The following is a 16,735-nucleotide window of genomic DNA, read 5'->3' on the forward strand; positions in this document are numbered from 1 at the left end:
TATAAAAAATTATATAAGGGTCAAGAGGGACAAATTAGATTCTGTTACTGAAAAAATTATACTAGAACAATAGAGAGTGAATAAAGGGGAAAATCAATGTTATTTATTCAATAACTAAAACACTTTTAAAAAATAAGACCCAAAAAAAGAGCCACTAAATTAAAATGTGCAAAGGTCATTAACTTGAATATGCAGTAGTGGGCCACCAACTTGAATGTGCAGAATTGGTTCCTAAAGTCTATGCACAAATAGAACATGGGCAACAAATACTTACATACTAGGACACACAACACAATTAAAGTAAATTAGTATTAAATAATCCCTGATTTAAACTAATGTTTATAATATTAGTTTAATGGCAACATAAAGAAACCCTCCCCTAAATTGAACTTTCAATTATGCAAACTCCAAGTAACTTTCTAAGCTTATGAAATGCAACCAACTTAAATGGCTGTGTAAATATGTCAACAACTTGATCCTTAGTTTTTTAGTAAACAATATCAATAGTTTCTTCTTTTGTTAGATCTCATAGAAAGTGAAACATTATATTGATATGTTTGTTTCTCCCATGTAGGACATGATTCTTTAATAGTTTTATAGTTGAGTTGTTGTGACAGTATATGAAAGTGGGCCCTTCTTGTTTGAAATGAACCTCCTCAAGGATCTTTGAAGGCTAGATTGTTTGACAAACACATGTTGTTGTAGCTATAAACTTAACTTCTATTGTTAACAAAGTTACAATTGCTTGCTTTATTGATGACCATGAGATTGCCCTTGATCCCATCATAAAGATGTAACCAGATGTGTTTTTTCTATCATCCAAATCTCTAATATAGTCACTATCTGTAAAGCCAAACAAATATGATTTCTTACCACTCTTGTACATCAATCCATAATTAGTCGTTCCTTGTAAGTATCTGAAAATTCACTTTGTAGCCAAGAGGTGCATCTCTATTGGACACTCAATGAATCTACTAATGAGACTTACAACATGCATTATATCATGTCTTGTTGCAGTTAAATACATCAAGTTCTTCACTATTTGCTTATAAAGAGTATTGTCCACCTTTCTTCCCTCAGGATCTTTTATAAGTTTTATACTTGTTTTTGTCAATGGGTTACAGTCCTTCATTTGAAACCTATCTAAGATTTCTTACATATACTTTTTATGAGAAATAAAGATGTTAGCCGTAGATTGAATAACTTTTATACTAAGTAAATAATGAATCATTCCAAAATTAGATATATCAAATTTAACCATCATAAACTTCTTAAATTCATCAAACATGGCTTCATCATTTCTAGTGTCAATTAAATCATCTACATATAAGCAAACTATAAGCATCTTCCTATCATCTTCCAATTTTATGAGAAGTGTATGTTCATAAGTTCATATGTGAAAACCTTTCTTTAAAAATTAAGCTTCAATACGATTATACCAAGCCCATGGGGCTTGTTTTAGTCCATACAAAGCTTTTTTCCATTTATACTCTTTATACTCTTCACTAAGCTTAACATAACTAGGAGGTCGATTACTAAATACCTATTCCTTGAAGTCTCCATATAAGAAGGTTGACTTTATATATAATTAAAAGATAGGTCATGAGTTTTTGTGTAGCCAACATAATCACCAATCTGATTATATCATGCCTAACAATTGGGACAAAAATTTCTTTGTAATCAATGTCGTACTCTTGCTCGTAGCCTTTAGAGACTAACTGTGCCTTGTACTTATCAACTTCCCCATTCTCCTTCAATTTTGTCTTATAGACCCATTTCACGTCAATAATGTTTTATCCTTTTGGAAGTTTAGTTAATTCCCATGTTTTGTTTTGTTCAATGGCTGCAATTTCATTGTCTATCACTTTTCTCCACTTCAATTGTTTGATAGCTTATTCAAATGTTACATGATGACAATATGAAAACAAAGCAAAATATATAAGAGAATCCTTAGATTGATCACTTCTTGTTACCTCGAAGTCACTCATCTATACAGGTATTTTTCTTATTAGACGTGGCTTTTCTATTGCCACCACAAGTGAGTTTTAAGGGATTGACTCATTTTGAATAAACTATGGTTATTGTGAAACCTTCACAAGTTGTAGTCCTTTATCTTTTTCTTCATCAAAGTCTATAGGAATGTGTTGCTTAGCTCTTTCATTCCACAGCCACAAATTTTCTTCACCAAAAATTCTTTGGAACTTTGCTCCTCACTAACAGACTTCTCACCATGTTTAGGATTGTACAATTCTTTTTTTTGCATACTCCATTTTGTTGATGGGCGTAACCTGTTATCAATTGTCGTTTAATGCCATGTTTTTCACAAAAAAAAGAAAATTCATGTGAATTGTACTCCCTGCCACAATCTGTATACAACAATTGTATTGAACCTCTCACTTCTTTCTCATCTATTGCTTTGTAGCTTGTGAAAAATATTAGAGCTTTAGTGTAATATCTTCAGGTACGTTCTAGGGGCATTTACGTCTTTTAATCATGTTTCGAGAATATATATATATTCACATGTATGTGTTTATATATATATATATATATATATATATATATATATATAAAGAAATATTAAAAAAAATAATAAAGAAAAGGAAAAGAGATAAAGATCATATAAGAGAGAAAAGTCAAAAACAAAAAGGCAATTCCACTTTTCCATCATCTTCTCCGCCCTTCCAGAAAAAATAGCCCCTTCATGCTTGTTTTCTTCATTTTTAGAAGGAAAGTGAATGATTTAAAGAGTTTGAAAGAAGAGTAAGGAAAGAAAAGAAGAAGAAACACTTTTGAAACTCGGTAACCAAAAGATCTCTTTCTTTTTCTCTTTTTCTATGTTTATATATATATTGAATGCATGTTATATGAATATGTTAGTATGTTTTGGTGTTGATTTAAAGTGATTTTGGTGATAAAAGAAACAAAACAAGAAGGAGTGAACCAACTTGCAAAGATTGACTTGAAACAAGATAAGGGGTATCATCCTTGATATGTTGCATGTTTTAGGCTTTTGGTTCTTTGGATCTATGTTATAAATGATGATTTTGAAGTTGAGAAATGTTGTTTTGCCATTTGGGGTGTCTATGTGTGTGATTTTGTTGATGGCAGAGGGTTAGATAATATTTACAGTTTTACCACTGATTTCGTCTCATGTTTTGGCTATCTTATCTAATGAATTATGAGTGCTATTATAGCTTGTTGGAAAGCTCTTTGAATCCTCTTTCCAATGATATATAGCTTGTATGAATTAGAGACTGTTTGGACTGTTAAATTGCTTGAATAAAAAAACTGTCTTACCAAATAAATAGTGAAGACAATTTTTTGCCACTGACTTCATCCTACGTTTTGGCTGTCTTATCTGATGAATCATGAGTGCTATTATAGCTTTTTGGAAAGCTCTTTGAATTATTTTTCCAATGATATATAGCTTGTATGAATTAAAGATCATTTGAACTGTTAAATATTGTATGAATCAAAAGGACTGTTTTACCAAATAAATAGTGAAGACAGTTTTTTGCCATTGATTTCATCTCACGTTTTGGTTGCCTTATCTAATGAATTATAAGTGCTATTATAGTTTTTTGGAAAGCTCTTTGAATCCTCTTTTCAACGATATATAGCTTGTATGAATTAGAGACCATTTGGGCTGTAAAATTGTATGAAAAAGAAGGTTGTCCTATCAAATGAATAGAATTTCACAGTTTTTGGGAAAGAAAGAAAAGGAGAAAAAGGAAAGAAAGAAAGAAAGAAAGGAAAGGAAAGGAAAGGAAAGGAAAGGAAAGGAAAGAAAGGAGAGAAAAAGAAAAGCAAGAAAAGGAATTTGGGGCTCAAGATTTATGGGTCATCCTAAGAGTATGGTCTGGTGAGTTATGAATAGATTTAGATGAAAACAAGATTAGTAAGATATAAGATACACATGTATGTTATAAACTATGAGGGGGCACTTTACACTATACTGCTCGTAGTAGGGCACGTTCGTAGTAGGACATAGACCCCCAGTAGGGTTTGCTTGCAGTAGAGCTCAATTCAGATTTAGAAATGATGTAGTAAGACAAAGAAAGAAAGCTCGAGCTTATAAAAGTGTCAAATCTCTATAGTTAACTTCTAGAAAGTATCAAATAGACACCATATGGGATAAACTATGACCCCAAATAGTAAAGAATAAACTAGATTATCTCCTCGCTTGATTATAAAGTTTATGATGTGAGATTGAGTCCCGAGAGTGAGTTAGAACAGGAAATGAGATAGTTTACTTAATTTTTTCCCTTACTGAGTGTTCTTATCTCTCACTTCCTTTTCTTTCATGATTGCAGGTATTGGTGATCGAGGTAACTGCGAGGCAGGGTCAGGTCAGCAAAGATAGATTCGATTGGAATATGTTATCTCTGGTTTATATTATATGCATATAGTCGCATGTTCTTATTGACCTTTGACTTTTTGAGATGATTGTACAATTGTATATGATTACTCCCTGTTTTTAAATACTTTCAGATGAGTTTTCATATGAGTATATACATCTTTTGTTCGCTTCCAGATTTTTAGTTTTCTTAGAATAATTTCTAAACACTTTTAGTGATGTGTTCATTTTAAAATATTTTAAAAGAAAAAAAATAGACGCTCTAGATATTAATTCGTAATATTTCTCTTTCGGTAGATAGTACTTCTAGGGAAGGATGTTACATTTAGACTTGTCTTGTAAAAAATAGACCCAAATTTTTGTACTAAAATCATCAATGAAAGTAATGATATATCATTTACCTCTATTCGAAGTAGGAATGATTGGTTGGCAAACGTTAGAATGTACAATATCCAACAACTTTTCACTTTTGAGTTATTCCTTTTGGACATCGATAACACTGGACATGAGACTTGTCTCTTGACTTTGAGTTGTGAGTACTCGTCTGAGATCTGTTGCGTTCACTTTCTTTTCTTTGAGAATCTGATTGTTGTTGCTAATTTTTGTGATCCTTTAATCCTTTGCCTTTGCTCCTCTCCATTTTATTTGAAGCCAAAAACTGATGGTTGGTAGAAATTTGCAATGCTTGTTCATTCTCATCTTGCTGATTGAGTTTCTATTCATGAATCAATAAGGAACTTTGCAGTTCAACAAGTGAAAGTTCATCAATATTCTTTGACTCTTCTATAGTATAAACAACAAAATTAAATTTAGGTGTCATGGATCATAGTATTTTCTCAAAAATGGTGACATCTTCTAACTTGTATCCATGGATCTGCATTTTGTTGGCAATTGACATGACTTGTGAGAAGTAATCTGTAAACGACTCACCATACTTCATTCGAAACGTTTCAAACTCCGTTTGAAGTGCTTAAAGTTTTTGCCTCTTTGCTTTTGCCAACCCTTGATACTTTTTCTTTATAAAATCCCAAATCTGCTTGAAAGTATCTTTGTAAAGAATTGTCTCCAAGATTGAATGATTGATAGCTTGAAACAAAAATTTTTTTGGCTTAAGATCTTTTAACTTTAGTCCATCTACTTTTGTATTTATTGTGCCAACTACTGGCTCAGGTATTCCATCGGAAACGATTTGCCAATACTTTTTAGATCTCAAAAAATTCTCTATCAATATGCTCTAATGATCGTAATGGCCATCGAAGGAGGGAATTGCAACTTGTACGTAATTTTTAGATGCCGTTGATAATATCTTGCTGTAAGAAAAAAGCTACTGTTCTCTTTTTAGGATGACTCTCATACCAATGTTACTTAAAAAATATATATACAGGAACAATAGAGTGTGAATAAAGGGGAAAATCAATGCTATTTATTCAACACTAAAACACCTTTTAAATAGGTTGTACAATAAAAAATATGACTAAAAAAAAACAGCCACTAAATTAAAATGTGCAGAAGCCATTAACTTGAATGTGCAGTGGTGGGCCAATAACATGAATGTGCAGAATTGATACCTAAAGTCTTTGCACAAACAGAATATGGGCAACATATTCTTACCTACCAGGACACTCTATACTCTTACAGGTAAATTATTATTCAAAAGATCATTCATGGAACCTTTTTATATTACTTATTGATACTCTTGACACTTTTTTTTTTTTGGGATTGATTGTGTGAACATAGGCTTCTAAGCAACGGGCTGAAACATGTTGAAATCTCCTTAAATTTAATTCTTTCGCACAATCATTCACTTGTGGATATTTTCATCTACCCGCGAAAGAGCTAATCTTCCTGCTGTTATCAAACTTGATGCATGCATCTTCATCTCCAGCTATATAACACATGCGCCCACGGACTCTTGTTATTCGTTGATAAGTAATTCACCAAAATGCTTTACATATTCTTCCACGTTCAGTATTTTATTTTGTCAAAGTTGGCCAAACCTTTGATCCCAAGAAACATAGAATAATAACTGAGCAAAGCCCTTTATATATTGTTTAAACTGAACAATGTAGAGATTATAAAATAGACGCTGGGATTCTTAACTAAAGATGACTGCGAAAGCGAATATCATGCCTATCATCAACAAGATATACTGCTCTTCTTCTCAGGTGGTGCTCGTCGTGAGGGAGAGGCCTCATGCCGTTAACGGCGGAGGATTTGTGGTAACAAATTGCAGCCAAAAGGTTGTGTTCAAAATTGAAGGCTGTGGAGTTCTTGGTACTAAAGGAGAACTCCTTGTAAGAGATGGTGATGGAGATCCTCTGGTTCTCATCCGCCGAAAGGTATTATCTCGTTTCTCTGATTTATTTCAAATTAATTCATGGAGGCATCCATGGATATTTATGTACATACAAATTCAAGTTCCCTTAATTATGTAGATTTGTAGCTGATGAAATGAATGGTGTGCTTTATTCGAAATCTTTCTTCAGATAACGTGCATTGTTGTTTTCTTTCTATATATATATATATATATATATATATATATATATAGTATTGAAGAATTTATAGGAGGTAAATGGGTTGAATTAGAGAGAGATCAATATCTGGGTTGTTTTTTGGTAAAAAAATTATGCTGATTCATTTGATTATGTTCATCCGTTCCAATGTTTTTGGGGAAAAATGAAAGGGAAGTATCTTAAAACAGACGAGCTTGGGAAAACCCCACGTGATAAATTCATCTAAAACGCAGAGAACAATTACTACAAGTAAGTTTCCTTGTTTCTGATAAATGCTTCCAAGTATTTTTCTTCTCTTTTAGTTCAATGCATACTCGAAAATTCAAATTAATAAGGAAAGAGAAGCACGTATATATGCTTTTACAGTCACACTGATAAGGTAAAGATAAATAGGCACACACAGTTAGATTCTATTGTTATGTTTGAAGCAACTCAATTATGTCTCTTTTTCAGGGAGGTCTGGCTCAGGCCTTAAGCACTCATAGGAAATGGAAGGGTTACGCTTATAATTATGAAGGATTTCACAAATCAGTTTTCAGCTTAAAGGAACCCAACTCATCATGCCTGGTGAGGAGCAATGCCACAAGGATCTCCACTGAAACCTGCAGCTCAAGCAACAAAGCCTGGGACTTTAAGATCAAAGGCTATTTCCCAGACAGAGATTGCAGCATTGTTGATTCCAAAGGGAACATTATTGCTCAGGTAAATAATGTTATCAGTGAAGTCAATTAGGCTGACTGGAATCTTGACAAAATTGTATAATCATTGATGCGATAAGCCAAAGTTTTTGCTTTATTCTTTTTTCTTTTGTGGGTGGAAGCTACATGGTGATTATTGATTTTGGTGATTACATGACAGATTGGAATGAAGAAAGAGATAGAGGAATTGACGGCAAACAAGGATCTGTATCACATAGAGGTGAAGCCAGGAATCGATCAAGCTTTTGTTGTTGGCATAGTTGCCACTCTAGATTACATATATGGCGAATCTACTAGGTGCCAATCAATTCCGAATATAATGAATAAGGAGATCAATTAATCAGATTATGGTTTCTCCCACACTGTTAATTATATGAGAGATTCTCCTATCTGTTGATGCTACTAATTGTTAATTGTGCATGCTTAATTTCTTTTCCTTTGTTTAATGACTATATAACCTTCTTGATTTAACAATGTACATGACTCTTGAAAAAGCTGTTTATAATTATTGCTTAATGAGTACTTAAGTTTGATTATGCATCACATTATCTCTGGGATTGAATAATATTAGGGTATTTAAATATTTTAATTTATTCTCTCACTTAACAGAGATGATGATTTGTTTTAAAGTGGATATCTAATTAATTAGATACAATAGTATTTTAGGATTTTTACTGTTATCTATTGAAGTCAACGTGGCAGGGGGCAGGGGTGCCAAGCCGGTCTTGGTATGGCCTATTGCGCCTATGTGCTTGGTAGAGCCAAGGTCCATCACATGACAAACTTAAAGAACTGAGAGATGGCTTAGGGCCCTAGATTCATGCCCCGATGGGTCTTTAGTAGGCCTGTCCACATGCTTTTACGAGCTAACTCACTAAATTATAAATTTTTAATATTTTAATATTTAATATATTTATTTTTTTAATATTTATTAGTCAATCGTATTGGATCAATCCGCAAACTTTATCTCACTGCCTAAAGTATAGCCTACTAAACCTGTATGCTTGCTACGATCTAATTTTTTCATGTTGGATCGATGTGAGCCATGTCAAATCTCTTTGAATCCTCTAATATACAAGCAAAAATATTGAGGACTTTAATATTGTAAAAGATCTTTTTTTGTATAAAAGGTTCATAAACTTAAGATTATTCATTTTGTTGAGAAATGATTTTCAAATGAAAAAGTTCCTATAAAATACTCAAATATATTCCTCTCCAAACTAAATTTGTTGATTTCTATTTGTTATATAGATAAGGGATACAAATGTTATATTCATATAGCTGAAGGGTATTGTGAAGACAACGGGTCACTATGGGTGACTGTGATTTGTGAAGGATGAAATGGCCCCTGCGGTGTATAATTATTGACTGATATTTTCTTCTTCTTCTTCTGTTTTTCCATTCCCTATAATATCTTAAAATCATCAGTCCGGTTAATGTAGTATTCAAATTATCATCCTTTACAGGACATTTAGTTCAGGGAATTCATTTTGGATGTTGAAAAAGATGCACATTAGAAATTTACAGTGAGAATAGACCTTCCCAGGAAGTTAAAATACACAAGGAAAAGAACAGAAAAACTAAACAACTAAGTTTGACAATTGATACTGTGGAGGGCCAGCCCTATCACCTGGTCAGCTTTTAATTAAACCTTGTATCATAGCTTTGATACTTTTTGTAGCAGTTAAATGAGATGACAAACTCCGTGTTTTAGAGATTGCAGCTTGAAAAGCCAAAACCCAGTTTCTATGGAAACAAACAAGACAAGACAACCGACATCTTCAGCTTAAGCAATTGATTTTGTTTTCCGCTATGCCTTTCTTGGTTGCGGGGCAGCCATTTATGGTTCTTCAATTTTCTATTAAGGAAAGAAATAGATTCTTCAGTTTGATAATCCCTTCCTGTAAATATGACGATGTTACATCATTTATCTAAAATTATAAAATTATTATTTCAATAAATAGAAAAGGAATTACCTCTTTATATATATATGTGTGAGGTGGCAGTGGAAATGCTTCGTTGCAAGTTTATTTATTTTAACGAGAATTTTTATTGGTATCAATTATATTAAATAATATAAAATTTAAATTTAGTTATCAATTTTATAATTATTAAATTAAATAAATTAAAAATATGTGACCAACTTTTTAATTATTAAATTAGATAAATTAAAATTTTAATTTTTAATCTTAATATATTATTAAAAAAAACTTAAATTCTGTAATACATAAGTCTCGCCTGTGTATCAAGTTACAACGTAGAAGAATGAAAAACATGACAGAAAACGCCAATCCAAATCCTGACAGATCCAGCAAACAAAACAATCTCAGCTTTTTTGTCAGAACGGGGTCAGATATTTTCTAGAGTTCCAGACAAGGCAAGTAACGACGTCCAGAAACTTCGCCATAAACGCCAAATTTTACAGTTCTAAGCTCTTGTCTTTCTTGTTATATTTGCACATGGCCTCTCTGTCTTTATCAGAGACCATGCGTAATTGAATTGGTTTCTTATATTACCACCACCACGACCGCCGATGCCGATGCCGATATCCCAGTTTTCTTCTCATCTTTTCGGGAATTTCTCGGCCATTTTCATTATATCTATAATTGCAAAATTTCTATTTAATTTTGATGATAATTATCACTTGCTACCTTCCAAATAAGCATTAAACAGCTGGAAATTTCTTTATCAACCATTCTTTCCATAAATGCAGCCAAGGCATTGATTACTTTAGCTAAGTGGGTTGAACCAGCTTTATCACTACTGTTAATGCTCCCAGTCAACACAAATTTGCAGAATTCAAGGTAAAAGCTATCAGAAAGAGTCAATAATTGAATAAATTATTTACGGTATAGAGAGAGATAAAACCATATTATAATCAGTTTCCGGGTCAAATCTCAAGTTCCAAATAGCTATACAAAAATTCTAAATAGCAAAACGCAGTTACTCTGTTATTTGATTATGTCATATTTACCGTTGAACTGGAATCAGCCATTCAACGAGACAGAGATGGAAAGCAACTCTCTGATCTAACCAGTGAGGAGCCCTTAACCCTTTCAATATCTGGGAAAATAATGCTGGAGTTAGAGCGACGAGGGCGAGGGGAATCCAAGCTCCTTCTCAATATTCTTCCCAAAACAGAGATGGGGTTCTCGGTTTCACTCGGCGGAGATGACGATCTAAACTCCTTGCAAAAACTAATGTGCCGGTCCAGCGCTTCTTCGGTGGAGATCAGCCTATCTGATCGGAGCACCTCTTCCTTCACGGCCTCGGCGCAGAGCCCGCACAGCCAGTGGCCTCTGTAGCGCTCACGCACGCGCAAAATGTACGCCGGCGTGCAGTCCTCCGTGAAGCCACAGGAGTCGCATTTCACTGCCTCGACTTCCAGCGGCGAGACTTGCTGAGTTTGTTTGGTTGCTGGTGACTGTGCCATTGGTTAAAACAGAGCATTGATGAACGAAGATTTTGAGCACTCTGTTTTAGACAGGCTAAAACGGAGTATTATGAGACAAAGAAGAAGAAGAATGAAGAAGAGAGATTTATACTGAAGCGGATGATTGGCGAGGGATTAGTACTTTCCCGAAAAGCCAAAAAGTTTCCGAGTTAGGGGCTTGGTCATGCAATATTATTTAATTTATAACCAAATTTTCAGTATTATATAATAATATTCCTTTACACTGAAAAGCTATTATGGGGTTTCCAAATTATTTCACCCCGATTTTGCCGAAATCTCACCCCCAAAATATATATATATATATATGAACTATGATTTGCATATTTATATTTGTATGTGAATTTGGGCATGCAACAATATGTCAATCCGATTTCAAATTATTTCATCGAAGTTTCTATTAAAATCTCAAAATAATGATATATCATTGAAGAATCATATGATACATTATCGTTAGTATCGATTATTTGTTATAAGGCTTTGAAATAAAAAATCAAAATTTTTAGTGTAGATTCTTGGGAGTGATCATATATAATCAAAGTTTTAATAGAAGATATTACTAAAAATTAATTTTAATGGGTAATTTTATGTATAATAAAATTATACATATTTATATAAGTATATAAATAAATATATATTTAATATCTATTATTATTATATGATTAAATTATTTTAAATTAAAAATTAAATAAAATCTAATTATATAATAAAACATATAAATTAATATTAGTGGCAATAAAATTGAGTTAATATTTAAACCTTGATTTTCAGAACATTTGTTGAAACAATAAAACTATGTGTACCCACTTTGGGTACACAAATATATACATATTTATATGTGTCATCATGTGATTGGATAATTTTGAATTAAGAATAAAATAATAACCAATCATATAATGACACATATGAGTGTGTATACATTTATGTACCCAAAGTAGATACACATAGTATTACTCTTATTGAAAAAGGCACGTGGCAGCGGGTGCATGGGGGTATTGTAAGACAAAGGTGAGAATAATGAAGGAGCTTTTGCTTAATGGGTAAGGTAGGTGAAGAGCCAATGAAAATTTGTGGGGTTGATAAAATGATATCACCACAAAGGACAAGTTTAGCTAGTAAACTCAAATCAATTTATCAAAATACCAATTATTAAAGTAATTAATATTTTTTTAAATAAAAAAATTAATAAAATCGATAAAATATTAAAATTTTTACAAAAAAAAAATCTTGGGCTTAGCCTTTACCAAAGAGTGTATGGGTTATTGTGTCGATACTATGTGTCCTTATGTAAAATTAAAAATAATATATGTCATTGCACCAACACATTCCTCATTTTGGGAAAGGCCAAAAATATGCAACATATTTTTTTAGGCTAATAATTGTTTTGTTGTTTTAAATATGATGTAATTTGTATTTTTTAAATTGCATGTTTGTTCATGTTATGTTTAATATGAAGCAAACTGCTAAATGTATGGGTTATTTTGTTTTTCTCATATTTATGTTGGAACTGTGTGGGTGTTGTATCTTTTTTATTTATTTATATTATACTGTTTTTTCTCTTATTTGTATTAGAATCGTATGGGTTAATGTTTCGTCATGTTAGTGTTTCTCTTTTTGTTCTCTTCACACTCGATAGAGGTAGATCTCGGTTTTAAAGGCTTTAGGTTGTACAAAGTGAATCAAGTCTAGGATTCAAATTATCGATTTCAAGTTCAACGGAATAACTGAATTTAAGTATACTATGTCTACTTAAAGGGTCAAAATGTAATAACGCAAATATGGATGGATTAGAATGAAATTATTGCATTGTTGATATTATCCAATTTGGATAAATATAGGTTAAAAATGAATATGTGTCAAGTCAAATGAACATTCGCTCATGGTCAATGAACGATTATCATATATCTAGAAATTTGGATAGTCACAATTTTCAGTTGATATAATATGATTCGTATTAACAGTCGTGCATGTTATATGAACAATCATTTCTCGTCTTTTATATGACTGAACGAATTTTTAACCTTTATAACTTTTGTTATTTTTAACAACTGTACACATAACCTGTTCATTAAGATTCTATTAGACCATATTACGTTTTTCTATCGCCTCTAACATCGTGTGCCTCGTGTGGATATCAAAGGAGTCATCCTATACTTGGATTGAGTCAGTTCTCGTTACAGTCACACTAGACAAAGACTTTGGAGCCACCAACAGGAGTTTTTATATTCTTAATCCCCTGTGATTGTTTATGTTAAAGCATGAATACACTTTGAGTCCCATAAAATGAATCCTAGAATCGGTTATAGTTGAATGAATGTTGTATTAAATTTTTAAAATATATTTCCAGTGCACCTGCTTTTAATCAATATGATGCTTTAATTGAACATACTTGCATGAAGTTTGTTGTTTATTAATAGTATAGGTTTAACCTTCCAAGGAGTATTTTAGTAGCAAAGGAGTAAAGATAACATAAGAATAAGTGTTCAAAAATCTCATTCGACAATTTTCCAAGGCTATCACTAGACCTTGAGTTTCCCCGCTCAGAGTGACTGAATTATATTGCGTGAATCCCAATGAGGGTGTTTTGTCAGTATTCATAATGCTGACATTTGCAGCTTTGTTTTGATGTATACAACTTTCTGCAACTTGGAACCAATGATTGATCATTCAATCCAAACTTTTTCTCCTCCACAATAACATTATCCTATACTATCTTCCCTACCACATCAATAACTCAATCTGATTCAACCCTTTATGGCTCCAAAAATTGATCAAGTGACCTCTGCTAAGGCAGCAAAACGCTGCTTACCAGCATGTTCAGCCTTTCTACTAGCTTCTTTAATCGCTTTTGCAGTCCAAATCTTCTTCTTCTCGCCAATATCTCCTGACTTGCTTCATCTTCCCCCAGTATCTTCAGCGTCTCATCTGCCTACAAATAACTATTTACAGGTAACCTTAAGCTTGTGTTTAGTTTATTAAAACTGCATGTGGTGCTATTGTGTTGCTACAATTAAGTAGTCATTGCTGTAGAGTGTGATTAAACTTGGAGAGGGAGTAGTTAGAGGTCCAGAAGATGTTTGGGTGGACGCAAAGGGTGTGTTATATACAGCAACTAGAGATGGTTGGATAAAAAGATTGCATAAAAATGGAACATGGCAGGACTGGAAAAAGATAGACAGTGATGTTTTACTTGGAATCACAACAACAAAGGAAAATGAGCTTATTGTTTGCGATGCTGAAATGGTGAGACAATTCTCAATCTTACCACTCATTAAATTACCTTGTAAAGCAATGTTATTTATATACATTTTTTAAGTATATAATTAGATATATAGATAATGTATTATCGTATCATTAGGATTAAAAGATATGATAACAAATCATCTATCTATCTAATTATATACTAAAAAATATATATATATAATTTTATGTTGTCCTGTCGAGTGACAAAGCCCTCATGTGCAAATTCTTTAGGGTTTGCTTAAGGTTAATGATGATGGGGTTACTGTTCTAGCATCACACTTCAACGGATCCCAAATAAGGTAAGAGTCAGTAATAAAAAATAATGCTTTTGAGAGAGATCGATCATTGATAAATAGGAATGTAAATCGAAAATATGATTATTTTGTAAAATTGATTCATATGAATTCTAGCAAATATATTCAAACATAATCTAATTAATCTAATCAATCTAATATCAATAATGATTCATCATACACATAATGATTTATAAGATATTGAAATTAAAAGTTTTAAGGATTTTGATAAATTTGTTGTCACATAGTTAATACAAAATCAACTTTGAATATGATCGATTATGAATCTGGTGAAACTGGTATTTCTTCCTCATATATCCCAAAATAACGATATTTTGATGGATGATATACCACGTATATTAAGAAAGAAAATCTACCCTCTTATATAGTAGTTTAGTAGGCTCTTATGTGAACGGTCTAATAAACTCAATAGTCTACACTTGTGTTGTAATAATCCAGATTATTCTATGAAGTGTATAGAGGCATTCAACAAAATTAATCACAATATGCTCGTAATACTTAATTTACTGGAATATACATTTATCCAAATTTTATTAAATTAAAACAATATCAATGTTTACCCACATTCTTGAAATTTTCTAACATGTTGTTGACCTAGTGTTGTTTTTCGACCCACTTGGTGTATGAAATTTATCTTGATGAGGGACAAATTAATGAAACCTTATGAAGCCATTTTGGAATGAGTCGCTACTCGAAAGTGATAGCACATCTTGTTGGCATTATGGCCAGTGGCTTCAGAAAATGACATATGAACAAGCGTGCTTGATCATTAAAGATAGTGCAAGATATGCCATTTCTGTCTTTATGCGACACTGAAACTTCGTTGGGCAATCTTGGCATGGAGAAGGGATGTGGTACCAAATGTGGAAGCTAAAAATCAATAGCTTTTGTAAAGGAATCTTTCTTTTTCTCGTTGACACTGATAGTAACCTGACATTATAGATCATAGTTTTGTAGTTTATGGAAGTAAATGGATGACTGTTGTAGTCCAACTCTTTGTTCATTTTTGGATTTGAAAGGCGGGCCATAAAAAATTTTTGACTTTTATATAGATCTATACATATTCAAGAACTTGGTTTTTACAGTTTACTGGAAGATTGTACTTTGATATGTATTTTGACTAGAACATTTACTTAATGTTATGGAAAATCTACCCAGGTTTGCGGATGAAGTGATTGCAGCATCAGATGGCAGTTTATATTTCAGTGTAGCAAGCACCAAATTTGGACTCCATGATTGGCATCTAGACGTGCTTGAGGCGAAACCTCATGGGCAACTGCTCAAGTATGACCCCGTATCGAATGAGACATCAATGTTGCTAGATGGTTTGGGGTTTACTAACGGGGTTGCCCTCTCAAAAGATGAAGACTATTTGGTGTTCTGTGAAACATGGAAGTAAGTGTTTGCAAAATTGCCAAATAGATGTTAGATTGTTACTTGCATTTGTCAACATGTTAACTCTCTTTCTGTGGGATCAGATTCAGGTGCCGGAAGTATTGGCTTAAGGGCGAGACGAAAGGGGAGACTGATGCTTTCATTGAAAACCTTCCTGGTGGACCTGATAACATCAATCTTGCCCCAGATGGCTCTTTCTGGATAGCTTTGCTTCAGGTATTTCAATCTGAATTCTCAAGCAGTTTTCAATTAACTTGCAATCTGCGGCTATTCAGATTACAATTTGAATTAATGGTGCAGTTGCATTCTGAGAGGCTGGAATTTGTGCACACCTCTAAGGCAACCAAACATTTTCTAGCAGCATTTCCAAAACTGTTCAGACTGATCAACGCCGTCTACAAGAAAGCATCGGTAGTGAATGTGGCTACCAATGGCAAGATTATCAGGAAGTTTGACGATCCTGATGGAAAGGTGTTGAGCTTTGTGACCAATGCTCTGGAGTTTGATAATCATCTCTACTTGGGTAGCCTCAACTCCAACTTCATTGGAAAATTACCCCTAAAAACAGAGTAATTGTTTTTAAGTTTTAGTGTGAAAGGAAAATAATGCTGTACCACAGACATAAGCTGATGAATTAAACAATCTTGTATATGATTGTAACTGATCTCAGTGGCTTCAGAAAATGACATGAACAATCGAGTGATCATTAAATTAGAAATATATATGGGGTATCTCAATCTGAACTCTAAATCAATTTTCTATTC

At 32.8% G+C, this 16,735-nt stretch overlaps 3 protein-coding genes and 1 long non-coding RNA gene across 4 annotated transcripts; 2 read left to right on the forward strand and 2 right to left on the reverse strand.

Moving 5' to 3' along the window:
* Nucleotides 1-6,350: 6,350 nt before the first annotated feature.
* Nucleotides 6,351-8,104, forward strand: LOC123201084 (protein LURP-one-related 6-like). The gene is made up of 3 exons (XM_044616535.1): nt 6,351-6,696; nt 7,324-7,572; nt 7,729-8,104. Exons 1-3 carry the CDS (start codon nt 6,463-6,465, stop codon nt 7,906-7,908), a joined length of 663 nt encoding a protein of 220 aa, XP_044472470.1. The 5' UTR covers nt 6,351-6,462; the 3' UTR covers nt 7,909-8,104.
* A 685-nt stretch (nt 8,105-8,789) lies between these two features.
* LOC123199898 lies at nt 8,790-9,446 on the reverse strand. The gene is made up of 2 exons (XR_006498461.1): nt 9,177-9,446; nt 8,790-8,973 (listed from the first exon to the last, which is right to left on the reverse strand). It is a non-coding gene; the product is annotated as an uncharacterized LOC123199898 (long non-coding RNA).
* Nucleotides 9,447-10,380: 934 nt separating this feature from the next.
* LOC123200361 lies at nt 10,381-11,196 on the reverse strand. The gene has a single exon (XM_044615532.1). The coding sequence runs from the start codon at nt 10,999-11,001 to the stop codon at nt 10,564-10,566; it is 438 nt and encodes a 145-aa protein (XP_044471467.1). The 5' UTR covers nt 11,002-11,196; the 3' UTR covers nt 10,381-10,563.
* A 2,482-nt stretch (nt 11,197-13,678) lies between these two features.
* LOC123200141 (protein STRICTOSIDINE SYNTHASE-LIKE 5-like) lies at nt 13,679-16,732 on the forward strand. The gene is made up of 6 exons (XM_044615282.1): nt 13,679-13,968; nt 14,050-14,262; nt 14,494-14,561; nt 15,735-15,971; nt 16,055-16,187; nt 16,272-16,732. The coding sequence occupies exons 1-6, from the start codon at nt 13,774-13,776 to the stop codon at nt 16,542-16,544; spliced, it is 1,119 nt and encodes a 372-aa protein (XP_044471217.1). The 5' UTR covers nt 13,679-13,773; the 3' UTR covers nt 16,545-16,732.
* The last annotated feature ends 3 nt before the right edge of the window (nt 16,733-16,735 follow it).

The sequence above is a fragment of the Mangifera indica genome, chromosome 17 (genome assembly GCF_011075055.1).
Source record: "Mangifera indica cultivar Alphonso chromosome 17, CATAS_Mindica_2.1, whole genome shotgun sequence".
NCBI classification, from domain to species: Eukaryota; Viridiplantae; Streptophyta; class Magnoliopsida; order Sapindales; family Anacardiaceae; genus Mangifera; species Mangifera indica.

What these genes read in the sequence shown, in the direction of transcription:
- LOC123200361 (XM_044615532.1), bottom strand. Translation starts at nt 11,001, where the DNA reads ATGGCACAGTCACCAGCAACCAAACAAACTCAGCAAGTCTCGCCGCTG.
- LOC123200141 (XM_044615282.1), top strand. Translation starts at nt 13,774, where the DNA reads ATGGCTCCAAAAATTGATCAAGTGACCTCTGCTAAGGCAGCAAAACGC. An exon ending in GTGTTCTGTGAAACATGGAA is followed by an intron (nt 15,972 to 16,054) that starts GTAAGTGTTTGC and finishes CTGTGGGATCAG; the next exon opens with ATTCAGGTGCCGGAAGTATT. An exon ending in TCTGGATAGCTTTGCTTCAG is followed by an intron (nt 16,188 to 16,271) that starts GTATTTCAATCT and finishes TTAATGGTGCAG; the next exon opens with TTGCATTCTGAGAGGCTGGA.
- LOC123201084 (XM_044616535.1), top strand. Translation starts at nt 6,463, where the DNA reads ATGACTGCGAAAGCGAATATCATGCCTATCATCAACAAGATATACTGC. An exon ending in TGGTTCTCATCCGCCGAAAG is followed by an intron (nt 6,697 to 7,323) that starts GTATTATCTCGT and finishes TCTCTTTTTCAG; the next exon opens with GGAGGTCTGGCTCAGGCCTT. An exon ending in AAGGGAACATTATTGCTCAG is followed by an intron (nt 7,573 to 7,728) that starts GTAAATAATGTT and finishes ATTACATGACAG; the next exon opens with ATTGGAATGAAGAAAGAGAT.